The sequence below is a fragment of the Crocuta crocuta genome, unplaced genomic scaffold, assembly GCF_008692635.1.
Source record: "Crocuta crocuta isolate KB4526 unplaced genomic scaffold, BGI_CrCroc_1.0 scaffold229, whole genome shotgun sequence".
In the NCBI taxonomy this organism is placed as follows: Eukaryota; Metazoa; Chordata; class Mammalia; order Carnivora; family Hyaenidae; genus Crocuta; species Crocuta crocuta.
Genome location: NW_027536464.1, coordinates 7,813,539 through 7,835,624, shown reverse-complemented (window position 1 = coordinate 7,835,624; position 22,086 = coordinate 7,813,539). Strand labels below are relative to the sequence as shown.

The following is a 22,086-nucleotide window of genomic DNA, read 5'->3' as shown; positions in this document are numbered from 1 at the left end:
TGATTTGCTTTAACTTCAGCCAATTGTCCTAGGTCTATTCATTTTATATACTTTACGCAGAATACAACTTAGGAAGTGGTTGGGTGAAAAATGGTCAAGTTTGTTTTAATTGCCTTTTAGGATAAAGGCTCCAGTGTATAAGCGGGTAACACCTAATGGAGAAATCCAGAAATTGATCATCACAGAGGAGGTAATAAAGATAAATTATTATTTTCCTTCTTAAAAAATTTCCTTGCTGTATGTGTTTATAAGGTGGGGAGGAAAATGGAACAAAGCCCACCCTCTGCCAGACACAATTTCCTTTGATCGTCTGCTAAAAAGGGACATATATTTAGCCTTCGGCTCTTAAAAATTGTCAATGTTCCCTTTCATTTCTCATTAAAAGCAAAGCATCTGTTTTCATGAATAATTTTGGAAAATAACAGCCAAGTGTTTAAAGTACTTTGAGATAAAATTGTTTAAGTTGTGGTATATTAATAAAATTTATAGAAACTTTGAGGGGACGTTATTTTGGTAAAAATATCAACTATGAGAAAACTACTTAAAAGGTTAATTTTTTTCTCAGTTATTCAGTAAATTTTCAGAAATTTTACTGAAATGTAAATTCCATGAGAATGATGACTTTTTCTCTTGTCACCACTGTCTTTGATTGAATGAACATATACACGTGTTTGCGAATTTGTGATAACATCGAGTGCAGCTAACTTTGTTTTACAAGATGTTATTACAAAGAAAGGCCCTAGTCTGGACTCTATCTAATGCCCTGATGCACTGCAGACAGCGAAGATACGCCCTTACGCTGTGGCTGCGGTCCTCCGGAATATAAAGTTCACTAAAGATCGATACGACAGCTTCATTGAGCTTCAGGAGAAGTTACATCAGAACATTTGCAGGTTTGTCGTTGCATCTTCTGTCCTCCTCACCTTCCTCTGTCCCTTCCCCCCTCTTTTTACCCTTTTCTCTCTCTCTCTTCCCTCTCTCTCCCCTTTCCCTCCCTCCCTCCCTCCTTTCTTCCTCCGCAGATTTTTTTCAAAGCATTTCTAAATTAATATGTGAGAGTAACAAGAGTTTAAATTTGCTTAACTAAATTGAAATCCATTTAAATTTTACCGGAGAGTTATTTGTTACTGCTTATAGACAGAGAAATGAGAGCTCTGTTTGGAATACTATATGGAGAGGAAATATCTAATCCTAGAGATTTCCTTGGTTTTTATATTTGTGTTGTCGTTCAGTTCAAATTCTTAGTAGTGTGTTATACTACTAAATGTTAAGTGGTGGTAATTTAAAATTAAAATAACCTGTCACTTTAAAATGGAAACATTTTTGGCTTGATGTCACTTCTTGAGTATAAATTATAAGTTGACAGATGAAACCTGAGACTTTGAAATAAACTGACTTTCTTCTTACCCTTATTGGACATTACTATTCATCATTTCCCATATGCTCCTTTACTGCAGTGCTCTTCAACCCTGTATAATTTCTGAACTAAAGGTCAAGGAAGGTAACGGTGGGAGTCTTTGAACTACTTTCAGTATTTAAAAAATCCTAGTGGGAATGATGTATTTACTGATAAACATCAAGCTTTAGCTAACATAGCAAGGGTTTTGTGTTTTTTTTTGTATTGGTCCTGAAATATCAGCATATGTCATGCTGATCAAAAGATCTGATTAACAGTTATAGATGTCTTGAATAAAAACAGAAAAACTTATTAATTGCAGTAATTACAGTTTGGTAGACTGGAGACTAGAAGAGGCCTCTACGGAAGTGATGGGGAAAGGCTGGAGGGAACCCTGGATGTTTTCTTCTGGGAAGAAATAAATGATTTAAAAATGAAACACCAATAGGTCTCTATTTCCAGAAACATCTTTGTTTCTGTGGTGAAAGAAACTTTTTCAGATTCTAAATATTCCCAGTTCTGCTATAAATAGTCTGTTTGCTAGCTTGTTAATGTCATTATTAAGCAAAACAATAAGAATTTAAATATAATCTCAAATGAAGAACAAAAGACTTCTGACCAGTAGAAGCATAGCTAGTAAGTGGTTGAACCTGATTTTATGTTCTGGACATACTTTATTTGAAGAATCTAAATGGGAAGGCATTTCCTCGCTTAATTCAGCCTTCAGCTCTGTTTATGTGGTATTTCTGGGAATCAGGAGCTTTTTCTAAGGGGAGAAGTAAATCACATCCTGATACTCTGGTGTGCCCGAGTCCCTACCTGTCAGTAAATCCGAATCACTCTCCTGTGTGGGCTTGGGAAACTTTTTTTTTTCAAGAAATAAATTCACTTCGTTTACAGTATCAGATATATTGGCAAAAAGTGGTTCATGATGTTCCCTTATCTTTTTTAAAGTCTTTAAAAAAAAATATTTGTTTTGAGAGAGAGAGAGAGGAGGTGGGGCAGACGGGGGGGGGTGTGTGTGTGAGGGGGGTAGGGGAGCGTGGGCGCAAGCACCAAGCAGGCTCCCTGCTGTCAGCTGAGTCCCAGGTGGGTCTGACGTGGAGCGTGAGCTCGGGAATAATGAGATCATGACCTGAGGGGAAATTAACCCCCTGAACCTCCCAGGTGTCCCTCTTATTCTTCTTTTAATGTTGTAGTGATGTCACCTTTTTCATTCCTGCCTTTTTTCCCTTGATCGCTGTGGCTGGAGGATCAATCACATTGATCTTTAAAAAAAAACAAAAAAAAACCCAAAACCTGGCTTTTGGTTTTATTGCCTCTCCCCTACTTTGATGAAGTTCTGTGTAGGGCAAATTGCTAATACGGAGGCAAGACCTTTCTGTCTACTTGATCCATTCCCACAGGACACTGAGGTTTGCCGTCTGCGTGAACACTGTCCTTCCCATAGTTTCACTGTCCTCCGAGTGCTTTCCTCGCACGCGTGCACGGAGCAGTACTCCGCGGAACACTTGGCGGGATGCTCTGCGGCTCTCCATCATTCTAGCGCCCTCCGCTTCAGTCCTGTTTCCCGTGAACTCCGGCCGTCTTGGGCTCCCTAGACTCCCCGTTATGTCTTTTCACCTCAGAGAGTCTGCTGCTCTCCAGCCCTGTCCCCCTTCCCTGCCTGATAGCTTGGAAACCCCTCCAGGCAGTAAGTTGGGCAGTCATGGGGCGCACTTCATTTATTTCCTGTCTGTCTGGGATCACGGCCTTCACTGCCTGATGTCCAGTGCCACCCATGAAACAGTTTCCCGTATTTTACCCCTTTTGTGGTTTCAGGCAAGAGCAGAAAATCTAGTGTTATTCCATCTTGGCAGGAAGTGTCCAGTGAAGCTTTACTTTTTTCATCTCTAGAATCCATTTGGTTTCTTAAAAAAATTATTTTTGTTTATTTTTGAGAAAAAAAGTGCACAGGCAGGGGAGGGGCAGAGAGAGAGAGACACACACAGAATCCAAAGCACGTCCCAGGCGCCAAGCTGAGAGCGCAGGGCCCTAAGCGGGGCTCTGACTCACGGACCCTGGGATCCTGAGCTGAGCCACAGTCGGATGCTCCACAGACTGAGCCACCCAGGTGCCCCCATTTGGTTTCTTCTTAAACGTTTCTCTTTTTTTGCGGTTATTTCCTCTTCTGCTCATTGTGTGTATATTTTCCCCATAATTCTTGAAAGTTTTTTATGGAAGGAACTTTAAAATTTGTATGGTTATTTGACATTCGGGGTCATCTTAGTACCGTTTTTACAGACCGGTTTTTGGTCTGGAGTAGGAGTCCTATTTCCCTGCTTTTTGATTGCATATAGAATGTTAAGTTATGGATAAGATTCTTGACTTTCTCTGAGGGGTGGTTTTGTCTTGCGGGCAGACTCTTGAATACTTGTCTAGACTTAAACTCGAAACGCTTGGCGGCCGGCCGCTGTATTTCCCTCTCTGTTCTTCAGCTTTCCCCTGCTTTTTCAGGGCAAGACTTTACAATTTTTGCCAGTACGATAGGGGAAAATCTTGATTTCTAACTTCTTTTTAGTCTGCCTATTTTCCTATATCCGGGATATATTTTGTCTTAAGGGGTGTCCTCTACTTTTACACATTGTTGGCCTCTATTTATAATTTTTGTAGTTTCTTCGACTATATGTTCATCTCTTGTTTTTCAAAATGCATAGCTCTTTGATTTATCTGGAATTTATTTTTTTGTGATGGGTTTGAAATTGAAATATAGTGACCTTTTGTGGGGGTACTGTTTTAGGATTAAGGAATGATTACTGTCTTAAAAAAAAAACACCTTCTTATTCATGGATAAGTTAATTTGTCTAAATTTACTGAACTGTATATTACAACCTATGGTATTTCTGGAGTTATTATCTTTCGTAAGCACATAACTCATTGAGTAAAGCAATCCTGTTTTGTGCTGTTAACAGTTCTTTAAAGTATTTCTTAAAAGTTCTTGTTACCTGTCTAGAAGGATGACCAAGATTTATTTCTGACGGCTTTTGAAAACTACTTCATATGTCATGTCATGTGGGACTTCAATAAAATCCTTGATTACCAGTGCGTTTTATCTGGTATATGCACTTACATATAAATAACTAAAATATGGTTGTATATACCTCCAAAACTAATTTTAAGAAATCTTAAGAATGGCATACATTTGGACCAAGTTTCTTTTTGCATTATCTTTTAGAAAGCTTAGAGCCAAATTTGTGATGCTCTGTGCTAAGACTGTAGGCCTTCAGATTCTAACTTAGTACTAACGTTGTTTCTGGCTCTGTTTTATATTCCTACTTCTATTTCTTTCTCTCCTAATCTTAATTGCTGTAAATTCCTAAAATTACCTTAAATCCTTTGCACTAAATAGAACAAATGAAATTAATACCTTTTGAACTTCCCTTGCACATTAAATTTGAAATGTAATTCATAGTTCTTTAATTTTTTTCCCTTACTGAAGTAATATAGCTTTGTGACAGAAAATTAAAGAGAATATAGAAAAACCAAAGAAACACAGCAGTTTGGTAGTTTATTCTAATAACACATTTGTTCGGTTGAAGACCCTAAGAGGAAATGAGTTAAAAGAAAAAGGGACTGTTCACTTTAAAAATGTCCTGGTTAGCACAGTACTTGGGAAAGCACTGCAGCAGGGAATTTGTTCCAGCTCCTGAAATAGTGGGTTTTAAGTAGCTTTGGAATTTCTCATTCCTTTCAGTGGCTGTGAGAATTTGTTCATTATACTTTTCTAAAGTTGCCTTCTAGTAACAGGCTATTTTAGGAACATGTAAAAAAAAATTTTTTTTTTTTTTTTTTAAAACATTGGCCTCGTAGCTCTTGAATATCTGCTTTGGGCTATTCAGAACTTGTTTTGTGTCTCCTCTCCCTTTCTTTTCTCTCAACACTTAGGAAAAGAGCCTTGGTTGCTATTGGTACCCATGATTTGGACACGTTGTCAGGCCCTTTTACTTACACTGCAAAGCGACCTTCAGATATCAAATTCAAGCCTCTAAATAAGACAAAGGAATATACAGCCTGTGAACTGATGAACATATACAAGGTAGATTGTTTTTTATAATATGTAGTAGCTCTCCAAAAATCAAGAAAACTCCCTTAATGTCTGGTCTTGGAATAGGAAGATATAAGTGAGTACTTTTTATTTTTATTTAAAAAAGTTATTTTAAATGAGTCCTTTTAAAAAACTGAGTCTGTGTTCCATCCAAGAGCTACTGATTCCTTTGATCTAGAATGGGGCCTGGGCATATTTTTGTTGTTTTTAAATCTCTTGATGATTTTAATCTACAGCTGGAATTGAGAACCAATAAAGTGGAATGTGCCACATTATGATACTCGTATTCGGGTATAATTAAAACTCATGAAAATATAAAGAATAAGATTAAACTAGTTTTTTTTAATGAGAAACAATATTGCAATGTATCTATGTCCTGCTGTTTAGCATTTTAGGTTCCAGCAGTTAAAATGATTCAGTAGTTGCCTTAAATGGCACTTAAAAATAAAAGCAGTAGGTATCATTCAGAAAAAGCAGCTCTTACCCTGGGCCTGATTTGCCCGTGATTTCTTACCGTTGAGGGAGTTGTGTGATGGTTTGTGTTTTCCCTGAGACCATTCAGGCTTGCCAGTGCAGGTCTGTTTTCAGTCTTGAAAAACAACTGGGCTGTGTTCTCACCTCTCCCTATAGGAGAGGAGTATACAGGGAAATTGAACTATTTACGTTAGCAATCAAATCTAGAACTTTCTGGCATTTGGGACTGTTTTATTATTTTTCTGTACTAGATAGATATATAAACTAATTAGTGAAGAAATACAAAATTAATTTGGCTTAATTTTTTTTAGACTGACAACCACCTTAAACATTATTTACACATCATTGAAAATAAACCCCTGTACCCGGTTATCTATGATAGCAACGGCGTCATCCTTTCAATGCCTCCAGTCATCAATGGTGAGCTGTTTCTTAAGCATCAGATTTTTTTTTTAAATTTTTGCTGTTTAATCCTTCAGTATTTCTGTAGAATTGAACTCTAGACTTGGCAGAATCAAATCAGGTAAATCTTCATGTGGAATCTCAGTATTTTGTAGATTTTATTGTAATGGTTTTTACTCATTTTGCTGGTGATTTTTATATAACTTAAAAAAGTTTTTTTTAATGTTTACTTTTTTGATAGAGAGCACAAGCAGAGGAAGGGCAGAGAGGGAGGGAGGGAAGGAGGAAGGAAGGAAGGATCAATCTTAAGCGGGTTCTGCGGTGACAGCATGAGCCCAGTGCTGGGTTCAGACTCACAAACCATGAGACCATGACCTGAGCTGAAGTCAGATGTTCAACTGACTGAGCTACCCAGGCCCCCTTTAATTTTTTTTAATGTTAATTTATTTTTGAGAGCAAGACAGAGCATGAGTGGGGGAGGGCAGGGAGAGAGGGAGAATTGCAAGCAGGCTGTCAGTGTGGAGCCCCACGCGGGGCTCATACCCAGGAACCGAGGGATCATGACTTGAGCGGAAGTCGGACACTTAGCCGACTGAGCCACCCAGCCGCCCCCTGGGTTAAAATTAAAGTATATAACTTTTAAACGTGTAAATATTTATAGGTACATAGGTACTTACTTGTGCCAGTCTGTGGATTTGGTCCTATTCTTCCAGAGGATGTTGATACTTTGGTTATCCTGTGATTTGCTTGGTTAAGCTCAAGTTCTGTCTAGCCTGCTATTTTATAATTAAAACTTTTAAACTGAATTTTTGCCCTCTTTTTCTGAGTTCTGAGGGCTTTTTTGATGAGGCTTCTTGAATGTATTCACAAAATATAATGACATCCAAGCCATAGATGTTGACCCTTTTGGAGGTGAAAAGGGGGTTTAGTTGGTTCATGATGAAAAGAATCTCTTCTTGAGGTCTTGGACTTGAGCTGTTACAGTGGTTCAGAACCTGAGCTTCAGAGTAGCCAGACTGAAACCACGCCGTAGCTTTGCTGCTGCATAGATTGGTATCAGGGTCAAGGAGCTTAAGCTCTGAGTCTTAGTTCTGCCTGCAGCTCCCACACAGGGTTGTGGTGAAGGTGAGATGAGACAGCCTCTGTCAGGTGCTGCACAGAGCAGCTGGTGGACTAAATGCACTTGGTGACAGTTTCTTACTTTATCTTGATTCTCCTGCTTGCAGTAGGGGCTTAAAATAACAGTTGCATTTTCACCTTACCTCTGAGATACATTATGTGCTAAATGTGTGTGCTAAATGAAAATGTCATTCTTGTTTTGAAGAACTTTTTAATGCACCTGTATTTCTGCAACTGATTGATTGTTACCTTGTGTTTTTGTTGCAGGAAATCATTCCAAAATAACTGTAAATACTAGAAATGTATTTATTGAATGTACAGGAACTGACTTTACGAAGGTAAATGAAACTGATTCCATTTTTATACTGTCAGACAGGACAGATTTTATTTCTGGGCCAAGACTATATGGCTGCACTTCAAAGTGTTTATTTTGTAGGTGGGAACATATTTCAGAAATTTAGAAAAATAAGAAACTATAGATAATTCTGTACTTTGGTAATGGTGTGTTCATTTAATCAACACATCTTTAATGAGCATCTCTTGTCTTTCCAGTGCTGTGAATTTAATGAGTTACAAGTTTCTTGAATTCAAGGAACACATTCTGGTGGGCGAATTAGCCATATACCTAACTGTAAAGTTGAGAAAAATGGAATAAAGTATCTTATAAATTGTTTGTTGTAGTTGGCTTAATTTAAATGCTGAGTAATTTGGTGCCTGTGTGTACTTGGTAATAAACTTTTAAAAATGAACTGGCTATAAAGAAGTGTTAGCCAGTTGACAAAGGGCATGTGCACATTATGATATCTAGAGTATGTAGGATATTAGCTCAGTCACTTTTAGTAACTACATATATTGGATTGCTGTGAAACACCCCCCGCCCCCATCCCGATTTCTTTGCACGGGTTAAGTAAGGCATAAGGTGAGGTGGCAGTTAAGCAAACTGAGAATGATAATGGCAGAGGAAGGCTGGGCTGTAGAAATAGGGCAGATAAATGGCACCCACTACGTCTTACAGGATTGGACACCACTGTAATGTACTTCATTTGTAACTTTTATAGGCCATATTTTTCTTCAGAAATACTAGACTAATATAGCTTATACTATTTATAGATTAAAAAAAAAAAATTTGACCTTAACGGACCTTTAGATAGCTTTCCTAAATCTTACATTTAAAAGCAAAGCCTGTATCCCAGTAAGGTTACTGTATTTTTTCTAAGAATATTTTTTCAATTAAAAACTTTAATAAATCTGTATGGCCCTTACAGTGTGCCAGGCATTTCTCATATATTAATACATTTAATCTTCATAATAACCAAATGAGACCATAGGAACTTTTATTATCTCCATCTAACAGATGCAGATGCTAAAGTACAAAGATGGTAAGGAACTTGCCCCAAGTCAGGTTGCTAGTAACTGGTTGAGCCAGGAGCCGGGCAGCTGGCTGCAGAGATCCAGGAGAAGGATAAGGTTTACCCCAGAGTTAGCCATTTGTCTTTCTTGAAGCTTGGTGAACCAGTGGGGAGGGCTGGGGGAAGTAAATGATTTGTTTCAGTCATGGATTGTTAACTCTCAGAGAACCGAGTAAATGCAGACCACCTGAAGTTAAGGCTAGGCCTGCTTTGGCTCACAAGTTTTTATTCCACTCCTTTTTTTAGAATGTATATATAAAGTCTTGTTTTTAGATGTTTGAGGACTAAATTAAATTTTCACTTCCATCCAAATGAAGAGAGAATATATTTGTAGATTACAATATTTGTCTTTCTCTTTCCTTTTTTTTTTTGCAGGCAAAAATAGTTCTCGACGTTATTGTCACCATGTTCAGTGAATATTGTGAGAATCCGTTTATGTAAGTTCATTTGACACCTTTATTGACCCCCCTGTTCTGAAGGCAAAGCAGTAAGACCTTGTGCTAAACGTAAAGATGAAAAATGTGGCTCTTGTGACTAGAACATAGCCTCTCTTTGGGGGGGGGCTAAGATCTATACGTAAATGTATTAAATGAAAAGGGACAAGGACTTTAAAATTTCAGTGGTGGTCTGGCTGCAAGGGCAGGGGATTGCTAGCTGAGGCACCCGGGCAGATCTAGTGGAGGCAGTGGGACTTCAGCTGTGTTTCAGGATCGTTGGATTTGAGGACGTAAACCTGGAGGGACAGACAACAGCTAACCAAATAGGGAAGCGTGTAAGAGCAAAGCATCTGTCCCATATGTATCAATAAGAGTACTGTGTTTTTTCCAACGCCTGTTGTTTAATTAAAAAAACATTTAAATGGCCTTTGCTGTGTGTCAGCATCATTGTTTAAATGGCCCTTGCTGTATATCAGTACCATTGTTTATTCGAGTGTTAACTATAATTCAGAATAGCTGTGTCACTGTAGAGCACATGACTAAAATTGTATGGTAGTGTCAGCTTTTAAAATTTTTTAATGTTTATTTTTGAGACAGAGTATGACCAGGAGAGAGTTAGAGAGAGAGGGAGACACAGAATCTGAAGCAGGCTCCAGGCGCTGAGCTGTCAGCACAGAGCCTGACACGGGGCTCAAACCCACGAACCATGAGATCGTGACCTGAGCCTAAGTTGGACGCTCTACTGACTGAACCACCCAGGTGCCCCGGTAGCGTCAGATTTTTGAATTAATGCACCTTTGAGTGGTTGCATAGGCAACTCTCATGGTGTGACACGCCTCCCTGGTGAAGGCTGCAGTGTGTACGTCCGTGTTGGCGGGAAGTGCATGGAGGAAGCCTGCTCTGCAGCACCTCGAAGTAAACAGCAGGCGTGTGCTGCCCGGGGGGGGTGGGGGGGGGACCGGAGCAGCAGGAGTGGCGCAGACAGCAGCGTTGGGACCTGAGGACTTGGAATGTGTTGAGGCTACTGTCAGACCACGTGAGAGACTTGTTCACCGTACACTCATTCCTAGAATTTATTGCCATTTTTAAAGTTTTTGATTTCTGACTTTTTTTTATTTTTAAGGGTTGAAGCTGCTGAGGTAGTTTTTCCTAATGGAAAATCATACACCTTTCCAGTAAGTATTTAAGAAGTGGACTTGATAATGCTAGTGATCATAATGGTTCTAGAGTGCTCGGTGTGTCCGTCCATCCACCTACCCACATGTCAGGCACTATACTGTGTGCACTACGTGGATTAGTCCTCACATTGAGCCTCTGAAGGTGGTGCTGTTTTTATGCCTTTTCCCAGATGGGGATAGAGACCTTCAGATGTGAAATAGCTTGCCCCTTATTGTTAAAGTGGTGGAGTTACATGATAGTCCGGTTTCAGGTACCAACTTCATTATCTTACCACATTATATGGCCATAATTCCTCTGATTTTTTTCTCCTATTAACAAGTTAACTGGGTAATTTATAGTCTGACCCCTTTTAAGATTACTCAGCCCTCCAAACCTAATTAGTTTGTTCACACTTGAGTTAACATTCACTGAAGGCCATCACTGTAACTAAAAATCCCAAATGTGTTAGCAGGACTAAGGAGTAAGCATGGTTATTGTCCAGACATAGGATCTTAATTAAAAAAATCATAATCTAAACTAAGATTCTTAACTGACTGGGTTTTTTTCTTCCCCTAAGATGGTTTTATAAATAAAAAAGATGGCCATTCCAATACATGACTGTATTAGTCATTTATTGTGGTTATGATTCAGTGAGACTATTCTTTAAGCTCTTTTTCTTTGGATTTTTCACTATTCCTCTGTCACTTAAGAAGTGGGGTGTAGCCTGGAATAGTTTTTACTATTTAAATAGCTTTTATAGTAGATGAAACCTGCTGAGATTAGAACCTACCCCTTCCTGAAAACATGAACAATTTAGCATATTTTATTCTAGAATATTGATGATAATTCAAAATAAATGTGTAACTATAGAAAACATTGAAATTAGGGCAGTATCAATTAAAAAAAGTTTTTTTAGTGGCTGTTGCATATGTTATATAGTGAACTGATACCTCAAGACTTAGTGACTTAAAACAACAAAGATTTGTTCATGACCATGAACAATAGAATCATGATTCTGTTGGTCAGTTGGGGAGTTCTGGGCTGAGCTGGCTTGGCTAACCTCTGCCAGGCTTACTCTGCGTCATCAGCTGCTTGGTAGGCCAGCAGCTAGTTGACCTTCGGTGGCCTAAGTCTGCTTAGCCTTGGAGTACCCAGGTCAAGTGTCACATCTAGCAGGGTAGCTTGGGCTCCTTTACATGGTGGTGGTTGCGGGATTCCCGGCGGCAAGAGACCAAGTCCAGTGCTTAAGTTTTTTTAATTCATGGCATCCTGTTGGCCTGAGCCAGTCGTTTTGCTAGATTCAAGGAGGAGTGAAACAGACTCTCATTTCCCAGTGTGGGTTCCTGAAGCATCACATTGTGAGGCCATGGATGCAGCAGAGATGGGAAGAATGTGACCATTTATATGATTTACCATAGTAGTCGTTGGAATTAGCCAGAGATAGCTTTTTAGTCTGTTTTAAAGTGATGTCTGAGTTGAGAAAAGTTTTTTTTTTCCTTTTTAACGTGAAGAATTGTCCAGTATTAGTAAAAGTGAAATATGTACTTTTGAGAAAGAACAAAATATATTAAAATTTGGTTCACTTTTCTCATGTAGCTAATTGAAATTGTTTGCATTATAAAGAGCTTTCATAAATTTGAAATGATGGAATTTCTGAACAGGAGTACTGTATCCATGTTGTTGTTTCTTTTTATTTCCTTATAAATGTAGATTAAAACAGCTCTCCTCAGATTGGCCTCCCAGAAGAGAATGGCCCTCTGAGGAATGGATTCTTCCTCCTAGGAATTAGCATGTGTTTTTAAACACTTTGAAAGTTCTTCCCTAGTCTTCTGTTATTTCATATAAAAGAATGGAACTTGGAATAAGAGGACGTGAAGAGAGAAGTGGTAGGTTGTGAGAGACACTAATGGTTAGTTGTGTGAGCGTTGGAATTAGGCTGCCTGAACATGTCAATTCATTTGTTCGTTTGTTACTTTTAGACATGGACTCATGAACTGTACCAAGTGCTTATTTTCTGGCGAGCGTTTTTGTAAGCACTGGGAATATAGTACCACAGGGGCTTGGCAGCTTACCATTGTTGTGATCGGGGAATAGTTACTCATCTCAAAGTTACTCTTCCCATTTCAAAAATAGGAAATCTAATAGCATCTGTTGTGACGGTTAAGATTATTATCTTAGAAGTGTCTTCTGTTTAGTTCATATTAACTACTCAGGGAAGATTTGCTTCTGTGACAGTCGTTAGCATCTGGTATTGTACTTTTTAAACCCTGACGTGTGGTCATGTCAGCTCAGGATCTTGATCACACTCAGATCCAGATTCGGTAGGCTGATTGTCACTGCTACCAGCAGCAGGGCCTAAGAGTCTGCATTTCTAGGAGGCACTTGGGTGCCTGCCTGAGAGCTGCATTTTGAATGGCAAGGCTCTGGCCCATTGTCCTTACTTGAATACAAACAGGTATTTAGATTTATAGCCGTTTTGCTGATGGTGGTTCCACTTTTGAGAGTAATTTAGTGCTAAGAAACATTCATAGCCATGTGTGCAAAGGTGCTGAAGAGCCTGGGTGTTATACCTATTTGTTCCTACCTAACATGTTAGTTATGCACTGTTTGAAGGACACTGATTACCAATTTCTGAGAGGCTCCCAGCCCTACCTTCTCCTAGAGCAGATTGATGATAGCTAGGGACTGCTTGGGGGCCTGGTCGCATTTCCCCACAAGAATAAATGATAAGAAAGTAATTTCTTTGTAACACTTAGATTTAGCTTAAGGTGATGTTTGATAGTACACGGTGATATTTGAATTCTTTCTTGGTTGTATATACCTGTTTGCGTGAGAGGAGACTGAAAATCCTTAGGATTTATACGCATCTTAGAAATGACATACCAGGGTTTTATTGTAGAGAGTGGTGATTGACCATCTAAGAGAAAAAAATGTTTGACATTTTATATTTCTGAGAAGTTCCTGTTGTCTAGCAAGTAGAATGTTCAGTTATGAACCTAACGTAGCAGATTTATTCTTCATGATGTTTCTGAAACATTTGTTTGCAGTGTCTGGCTCTAACAGTGGTTTCTTGGGAGGGCAGTGAAACTGCCACAATACGATGACGTAAAATTAGAGCCCAACACTGTAGCTGACAGGGAATGACATAAGCTTCTCAAACTTTTTCTCTTTGCAGGAACTGGCTTACCGAAAAGAGATTGTGAGAGCTGATCTAGTTAACAAAAAAGTTGGAATCAGGTATGCTTTGAAAACATTCGTTTACTGTTGGAGAGAATTCAAGAATGAAGTACCCACAGGACTTTAATTTTTCTTGAAAGAATGCTTAGGGTTTTCATACCTTTTCAGAGTAAGTGATCATGAATCCTCTGTTAGGATATCTAGTGTCTAATGGAACTCACAAAGAAAGGTGATATTTGGATAGAGTATTTTAAAACAAAACATAAGCATGTTTTAAGTAATCCAGTGAAGTTTATGGATTGTACATTCCTCATTTAGAGAAACTCCAGAAAATATTGCCAAGCTTCTAACCAGGATGCATTTAAAGTCAGAAGTAATAGGCGACGGGAATCAGATTGAGATCGAAATCCCTCCAACCAGAGCCGACGTTATCCACGCGTGTGATATTGTGGAAGACGCGGCGATTGCATACGGATATAACAACATTCAGATGACTCTTCCGAAAACATACACCATAGCTAATCAAGTAAGATTGCACCCTTGAGTAAATACTCCTTATTGTGAGAAGCTGATTATTGAATGCCAGGACGGTTTTGAGGAAAACAGAACATAGGAATTAAGTAGTATTTGGACATGCTGTGCTCTGAGAGGCATTTGCTATGGAGAGGATACAAAACAGATGCCCAGTGGATTAGAGTAGGTTGAAAACTTGTGATGACTAGTACTTGAAGAAAGACAGGTTTTGAGTTTGGAGCCCTTTGGAATCTTTAACTGGGCTATTCGTTTTCTGAGCCTGGCCTGAAGGCAGAGGTTTGATGTGGGAGAGGTCAAGTGGGGGTTTGTACATCTGTGTTAGGAGTATGGGGGTAGTGGGGCAGCGGGGACGGAGTGGGGAGGGCTAACATGGGGTACTAACAATTTTAGGATGGAAGGGCGTTTTCCTTTTAGTGACATGGTTTGTTTAAACCTTTTGTCGATAAGGGAATTTTATTGAGGGGAAATAAAGTTAAATATCTTTTTTTCAGTTTCCCCTAAATAAGCTCACGGAACTCCTAAGGTATGACATGGCAGCCGCGGGATTCACCGAAGCGCTCACCTTTGCTCTGGTATGTCCTGTGTGCTTTTCTGTGCAGCGGGTTGTTGGCATCAAATCACTGAATTGCCATATTCTGTGATTCCTTACACAGATTTATAAAAGCTAGACTAAAATTTCCAGGTTCCAGAGAACTTTTTTCACTTGAGACTGTACAGTTTCTAGTGAATAAATTGTTCTCTTTTTAGTCACTGAAAATGATGAAAGGCCAAAAAAAAAAGTCTTAAATGACAGATAACCATGTATTTTTTTACTGACACGGAAATGTTGAGGGTTGAATTCCCAATGAATTTCATAACCAAACTGATGAAGTTAGACTGCGTCGTCTTAATTTAGTTGTGTCGGTGCCCACTAGGTGCCGCCCTGGTTAAGGGTTTGTGGACTGTTACACATTAGACTTCTTTGTCTTTGAACATGTTCACAACATTTGCTTTGAGTTGAAAAGCTGACATAAAAGGCCTCAATCAGGAAATGAATTTTATTACAAAATAGAAGGAAATCCCCTTCCCCCTCCAGATTGACCATTTGAAAAGAATAAAATACGCCGTTTGTGATTCCCCCTTCTCTTGCTGAGCATTTATGTAGTCCCTACATTGTGGTTCTTGAGTGTTCAAGTAAGCTTCCACTTAATGATGTAGGGCAAAACCTAAACCAAACGAACTCCCCTCAACTCAACTCCAGACACGGACTTCTCAGTGTTGTAAAGTATGTACAGAAGACGGGAGTGGGGGTACATCACTCCCAGTGTGTGGGGAGAGGGAGCCTGGTCCCGATAGTGAGCATTTGTATTTGTAGGGTGCTAACATGGGAAGGGACCTGACAGATCTCCTAGGTCAGCGTTTTCATTTTTCTGATTCATTAGTCCTTGATTTAGATTTTAAATTTGTTTTTTTAAATTTTCTTAATGTTTTATTTTTGAGAGTGAGACAGCGTGAGCAGGGGCAGGAGAGAGGGAGACACAATCCAAAGCAGGCTCCAGGCTCTGAGCTGTCAATGCAGGGCCCAATATGGGGCTTGAACCCATGAACCTTGAGATCAGTACCTGCGCTGAAGCCAGATGCTTAACTGACTGAGCCACCCACTGTATTCTCAAAAACACATTGAGAAATGTATTTTATTTCATTTTTACTTTAATATTTATTTTTGAGAGAGCATGAGTGGGGGATGGGCAAAGAGGGGGTGGGGAAGACACAGAATCCAAAGCAGGCTCCAGGTCCTGAGCTGTCAGCACAGAACCCGATGTGGGGCTCAAATTCACAAACTGCGATATTATGACCTGAGCTGAAGTTAAAGGCCTAACCGACCCCCAGGTGCCCCACGTATTTCATTTTGAACATGAAGTGGCATGGGATTGATTGGAAAGGATTCAACCTGTATAGACCATGTAGAGTAAACCATGACTTCCCTTCTGGTTGCCCTCCAGATTCCAACCCTGTTTTCTTCCCCAGAATTAACTGCTGTTCAAACTTTGGCGTGTGTGTTTCCCTGCCCTCTTGTAGAACTAGTGCATTTTGATTGTGTCACCGCGTAGCCCCGTGTGTCTCGGGGAGCACATGCTCGGCCTGACTGTGGCTATTCTGCGGCGGGAGAGTTTGTACTGTGCCCAGTGCTTAGTGAACGGGATTCCGTCTCTGTACAGCTCTCTCAAGTAGGTGTCCTGTCTTACACAGCAGGTCATGGAGGTAACGTGTCCCAGTCCGTCTAGCCAGTCGGCTGTGGACCAGGGATTCCAGCCCCGGCCTGTGTCCCCAAGGCCTGTGACGGAACTGTCCACCACGAGTGCCAGAAATAGTCAATTCTGCTGTCCCAAGTCACTTCAACACATTATCCACCATGGGGAAAAGGAGTGAGGCCTTAGAGTTTCAAATATGTAATGACAGTTTCCCTAGAGGAATTTTGTCGTTAAAGGTATTTGTTACATAATTAGCAAACCTAAGTACCACTGAGCCTTCTATCTAGTTTTGCACGAGAGAAACAGACCTTTTGCTAAAACCTAGCCCTTGATTTTCCAAACACGAATAATTATTATCTTATTAATTATTTTATTATGTCTTCATACTAGTAATATTTTAAATTAATTCACTTTTAAAGCTAAATATGTACTTTAGTCTTTGTATGAGAATATTCATAAAAATCATGAGCTTCATTTCTATTTTTCTAACACTTTAAAATAAAAACACTGACATTTTAAGATATTGAAAAAATACTTAAATATTAAAATACTTTTAAAATATTTAAATGTTTAAAAAATAGCTACCGCCACAGTTTACTTTGATTTAAACAGCCTCTAGGGGACGCCTGGGTGTGTCAGTTAGTTAAGTGTCTGACTTGGGTTCAGGTCACGATCTCATGATCTCATGGTTCATGGGTTTGAGTCCCATGTGGGGTCTGTGCTGACAGCTCAGAACCCGAAGCCTGCCTCGGATTCTGTGTCTCCCTGTCTGCCTCTCCCCTGCTTGTGCGCACGCTCTCTCTTTCTCCAAAATGAATACACTTTAAAAAGAAAGAATTTAAACTGCTTCTAATCTCAGTCCCTTTTCATCCATTGTCGTGATAAAGCCCAGGTCCCTCAGGTGCCTACCTGTGTTGCTGTGTGGAACAATGTTTTGTTTATACAGACGGTACTAGTTCTTTTTGAGAGTAGATTGCATTATTTAAATTGCATTTCCTAATTCATCACATTGTATCTTGTTATAAAAACGCCTCTGTGCTATGGAGAAAATTTGGTTATTCCCAGTGTGCCTGCCAGAGTTCTCGCCCTCTGCAGCAGTGGCAGATCAGGGAACTCTTTTCTGCTCTGCCTGGATGTGGCTTCAGTATACTGCCCTAGAGCATGGCAAGAACCATTAGAACTGGCATTAACATAAAATCTGAACCCAGTTTGTGTGTGTGTGTGTGTGTGTGTGTGTGTGTGTGTGTGTGTGTTCCCCAAGAGAAATACAGACTAGTCCTTGAACACCATTTGGTAAAATAGTGCAATTAGGCAACATCACCTAATGTTGGAAATAGTTCAGTACCCTGGTGGTACATCAGGTTTCATGTTAAATTTTAAACTCCTTTGCAGCAATTAGGATTAATATGTGATAGTTGGTCTTAGTAACTTATTAACCGTTATTGTTAATATATCTTTGAGCACTTAGTTTGTACCAGGTACTTTATTTGCATTATCTTGTTAAATCATTTGTTAGATGTAGTGCATCTAATAGTGAGTTTTATTTTCATAACTTCTGCCTATCATCCTGGTTTTTGAGTGTGACCAGCATCATTCACTTTTTGGTGGGTGAGTGGTTAACAGTTTATTGCTCAGTTTATTATCAAGCACATAGCACAGAAGTTAAATGATTAAGTAGAAAGAACATTGGGCAGAATTCAGGCCACTTGAATTCTGCTCTTATTCCTACGATTCTACCATAAGTCAGTATGTATTTAGCAAAGATTATAATGGTAATCAGAACAAAGCCATGGGAACACCAAGGAAGGAGTGAGAAGTTGGAGTCCCTAGGAATATTTTTATGGAAGAGGTAGAACTCTGATGGGGGATAGTATCAGGTTGGTTGGGGGAACGAAGGCACTTATGGTAAAAGTAAGGAAGAGTGTAAGATTCAGGGAATGGGTAGCTAATTATAAGAGACTAGACTGGTAAGGTAAGTGGGAGGCTAGCTTAGGAAGGGCCCAAATACAGTTATACCACCGTCAGCATGTGGGAAGTTTGCTTTTCCTCTGTATCATAGATACAAGTCCTTGTAAAAGGACCGTTAATGTAAAATTATATCTGTTGTGGCCCTGAAGTAGTTGATGTATTCTTTTTTTTTAACTTCTTTATACAGAGAATCTACATTGCTGTAAGACCATAAGTTGACTAAATAGCATTAAACTTTGTATATTCAATTTAGTCCTTGTTTTTCTTTCTTTATTTTGTTATGTACTTCTTAGTGCTCCCAAGAAGATATTGCTGATAAACTTGGTTTGGACATCTCTGCAACAAAGGCAGTCCACATAAGTAATCCTAAAACAGCTGAATTTCAGGTGAGAATTTTAAGTAGGAAAGAGTTTGGGTAAATACTGAGAGGCAGTAAGTACATAAGTTATTATACTTCAGATGACAAAGTCTTAGAGCTTTTTAAAAAATCTCTTTTTGGATAGAGGATACTTGGTTCTTGCATACTTTATTGACAAACTCTTAACACTTTTTTATAATCTTTTTTTGATTGATTTACAGCGGTCTTTGCTTGCTCTGTGCTGTGTAGCCCAGTCTTATCTGAACTTTCCATTTCATTCATTTCAAATCAGTTGACTTTTTAAATACTATTTTCAGTTTTCAGCTCTTCTACCCATTTGTGATAAACGAGTTAGTAACTGTTCCCAGTACCTCTGTTAAATCATTCTCTTTGAAATTAGTTGCTACATCACTTTTTGACATGTTGTCTCCATTTTCTTTTTCATGGTAATCCTTTATTTCAGTGGCATTTCACATAGAGTTTAGGATTATTCCAATGTGAATGATACTACCTTAGTAAATGTTAAGTGATTTACATGATAGATTAGGATATTCCCTCGAAGTGCTCTTTTCATAGATTATAAATTCTTTGCTTATTAATGACTCTAAACCATCTCCCCTCTTTCATACTGGCCCACTCTCATTCTGTCTTTCTTGCACAGTTCTTTGTGTTTCTTTAACTTGGGTTTGGAATCAAGGGGAATCTTAGAATTGGGAAGAAATGCTTTCAAGTAAATTAATGCTGTTATTAATGTGAACTCTTGAGGTAGTTTCTGTGGTTTCCATATCTGTAAAAGTTCTAAACATTTTTAGATGCTTAAAGTCCTAAAAATGTTAACATTTAGATTTTTTTTTAAGTTAGATTTAATCTATAGGGCTAGGTAGATTAGGGCTAAGCTATTTAAAGAACTAATTGATAATAGTATGCATCAAGTACATACGTTGTTTCTTGGTATTCAGTGTCAGAACTTTGAAGAATTTATGCCAGTTTGGAAGGATTGTGATAATGCCTTTGTTTTGAAGTCCACTAGCTTTTGTACTGCTCTTACGGTGTTCTTTTTAATAGGAGACACTCAAATTCCTTTGGGTGGAGGGACTTTTCAGTCAGTCAGTAAATCTTAGTGGATTTTCATTTGCGTTTATTTCAGGTTTTCCTTTTTAACCCGGTTTTGTTTATCGAGCTTGATAGTTCTAAGATGAGGTAATGTTCTTTAGGGTTTACATTCTGTTTTCTCTATTTTATATAAGTGGAAAGAAAACAAATCAGAAACACATTAAATATCACTATAAATAGTGGTTTAGCACACTTTCGAAGTCACTAATTCTGCATAAAATACATTAGAAGAGAGTCTATCTTTTGGACCCAACGGATTCTGTATTTTATTCCTGCTGACCCAGCACGTGTCCTACCGTTACTTGAGTGGCTGACAGGTTTCTGTTTGTTTATGGTTAAAGGTAAAGTTATTTACGGACTTGTAACTCTGTTTATTGTCTAAGCCCATTCTTTCTCTTGCATAATTCTTAATTTTGGGCTGTTTTCTCACAGAGATGTTAGAGAACGGATAAAAGAAGTAAAATGTCATTTAGTTAAAACATGTAAAATTTTATTAAAATTATAAACAAAATTACAGAATGTTACCACATTCCCCTCCCCCCCGTTAGCATTAGTATTCTTAGTGTCCTTAAATATCCAGTCATTGTTCAAATTTTTCCAGTTGTCTCAATTTTCCTAATAGTTTGTTTAATTTAGCATTCAAATGTGGTTCATACAAAGTTGATGTGCTGCTTAAGTCTTTTCAATTTACAGATTGCTCCTCTAGCCATCTCGCTTTTCCTCTCTCCCTTTCACTTTCTTTGTTGAAGAAACTGGTCATTTGTCCAGTAGAGTTCTCACAGTTAAGATTTTGTGGAGTACACTCCAGTGGCCCCCTGTGTTTCTGGTAAACTTGTAGGTAGATAGAGCAGCTTGATTGGATCCAGTTTTAACTTTTTGTATTGCTGTTTTTAAACAAGCAAATAAGGCTTATCTATAAAATAGGGAGGAGTGAACCTAAGAAAAGTTATTTACAAAGAAGGATTGTCTATATTTCAATAAGTTAAGCTTTCTTTTAACATTATAGTTTTGTTTCTGATTGGTTTGAGCACTTTCTCTCCATTGGCGAAAGTGAGCGGTATTTAGAAAAGCCCAGAGATGAAGGCCACTAGCAGCAGCTGCTAGAGTGAGATTGATAGGAAAGGTGTTCTGTTTCCTCAGCAGACATTCTACTCGCAGGTCTTAGGGGCTTATTACTGTTGTTACACATGCAGAGTCTGGGAGGGGCTGCTGTTTTAGCCAGGGTGATCAGGGCAGGCCACTGTGGGAGAGGACGTGTTGAGCAGAGACCTAATGAAAGTAAGGCAGCCACACGTGAGTCCACAGGAAGACTGTATGAGGTGGAGGCCTGAGATGGAAATCTGCTTGTGGAGTGTGGCTGCGGCACAGTAAGCCCAGTGGGAGCAGTGGGAGCTGAAGCTGGAGAAAGTGCCGGGGCCAGACTTAGGGAGGGCCCCGTGTAGGGGCATGGGTTTTATTCACAACTTGACGGAAACATATTGGAGTTTTGAGCAGGGGAGTTTTGTGATCTGACTTGAGCTTTAAAGGATCATTGTGGAGAAGAGACCCTAGGGTAGCGGGAGTGGAAGCAGAGAAACCAGCCTAAGCTCACGCAGCTGTCTGGGCGAAGGATAGCGGTGCTGGCCGCTGACTGCAGAGCCCACGTTCTTAATGATGATGTCCTGCCACCGCTCATAAAACTCTTCTGGTAACGTGATGTGTTGAAAGCTAACGTGTCACCTTTAGCTTAGAATCAGAAATTTAATTGAGACAGAAGTAGGGAAGCTGTTTTGTTTTTAAGAACTAGGATGTATGGTTGTATTTCTTTGGCTACTAAGCTGAAAACTATAGTCACAGCTTGCCCATAGCAACTGCATACTTCTTTTTTAGAGCGTAACATATTTGTGTTCTTTTTTCTCGTTGTCGTGGTATTTTAATTGCGTTTACATTTTCCCTGGTTTTGGTTTTTTAAGAATTTGATGAAATCAGATTTATATAAATGCTTGGGTTTCTTGTAATCTCTTTCAGTTACTCTGTAAAATAAAGCAGGATATGAAAATTTACATATTTGAAGTCTTAAAAGTAACTATAATTTTTAAAATAATAGAATAATCCTAGGTGCAAGCATTGTATTTATAACATTTTTTCATTTTGTGATCAAGTTTTGTGACTTTTCATTTTCTAAGTTTGGAAGCCAGAATAAATGCATTTTTTTTTTCTTGGAACTGAGCATCAAAAACGATCTGG

The 22,086-nt window shown here is 39.0% G+C and overlaps 1 protein-coding gene across 1 annotated transcript in view; it reads left to right on the top strand.

Annotated features, from left to right (window-relative positions):
- Window positions 1-22,086, top strand: part of FARSB (phenylalanyl-tRNA synthetase subunit beta) — a 69,300-nt gene that overhangs the window by 9,872 nt on the left and 37,342 nt on the right. Inside the window, exons 4-14 of the mRNA XM_077748657.1 lie at window positions 121-190; window positions 778-893; window positions 5,321-5,471; window positions 6,266-6,374; window positions 7,743-7,813; window positions 9,260-9,321; window positions 10,445-10,496; window positions 13,655-13,716; window positions 13,975-14,182; window positions 14,682-14,762; window positions 18,683-18,775. Of these exons, the coding sequence (XP_077604783.1) occupies window positions 121-190; window positions 778-893; window positions 5,321-5,471; window positions 6,266-6,374; window positions 7,743-7,813; window positions 9,260-9,321; window positions 10,445-10,496; window positions 13,655-13,716; window positions 13,975-14,182; window positions 14,682-14,762; window positions 18,683-18,775 (1,075 nt within the window). The remainder of the gene's footprint in view (window positions 1-120; window positions 191-777; window positions 894-5,320; window positions 5,472-6,265; window positions 6,375-7,742; window positions 7,814-9,259; window positions 9,322-10,444; window positions 10,497-13,654; window positions 13,717-13,974; window positions 14,183-14,681; window positions 14,763-18,682; window positions 18,776-22,086) is intronic.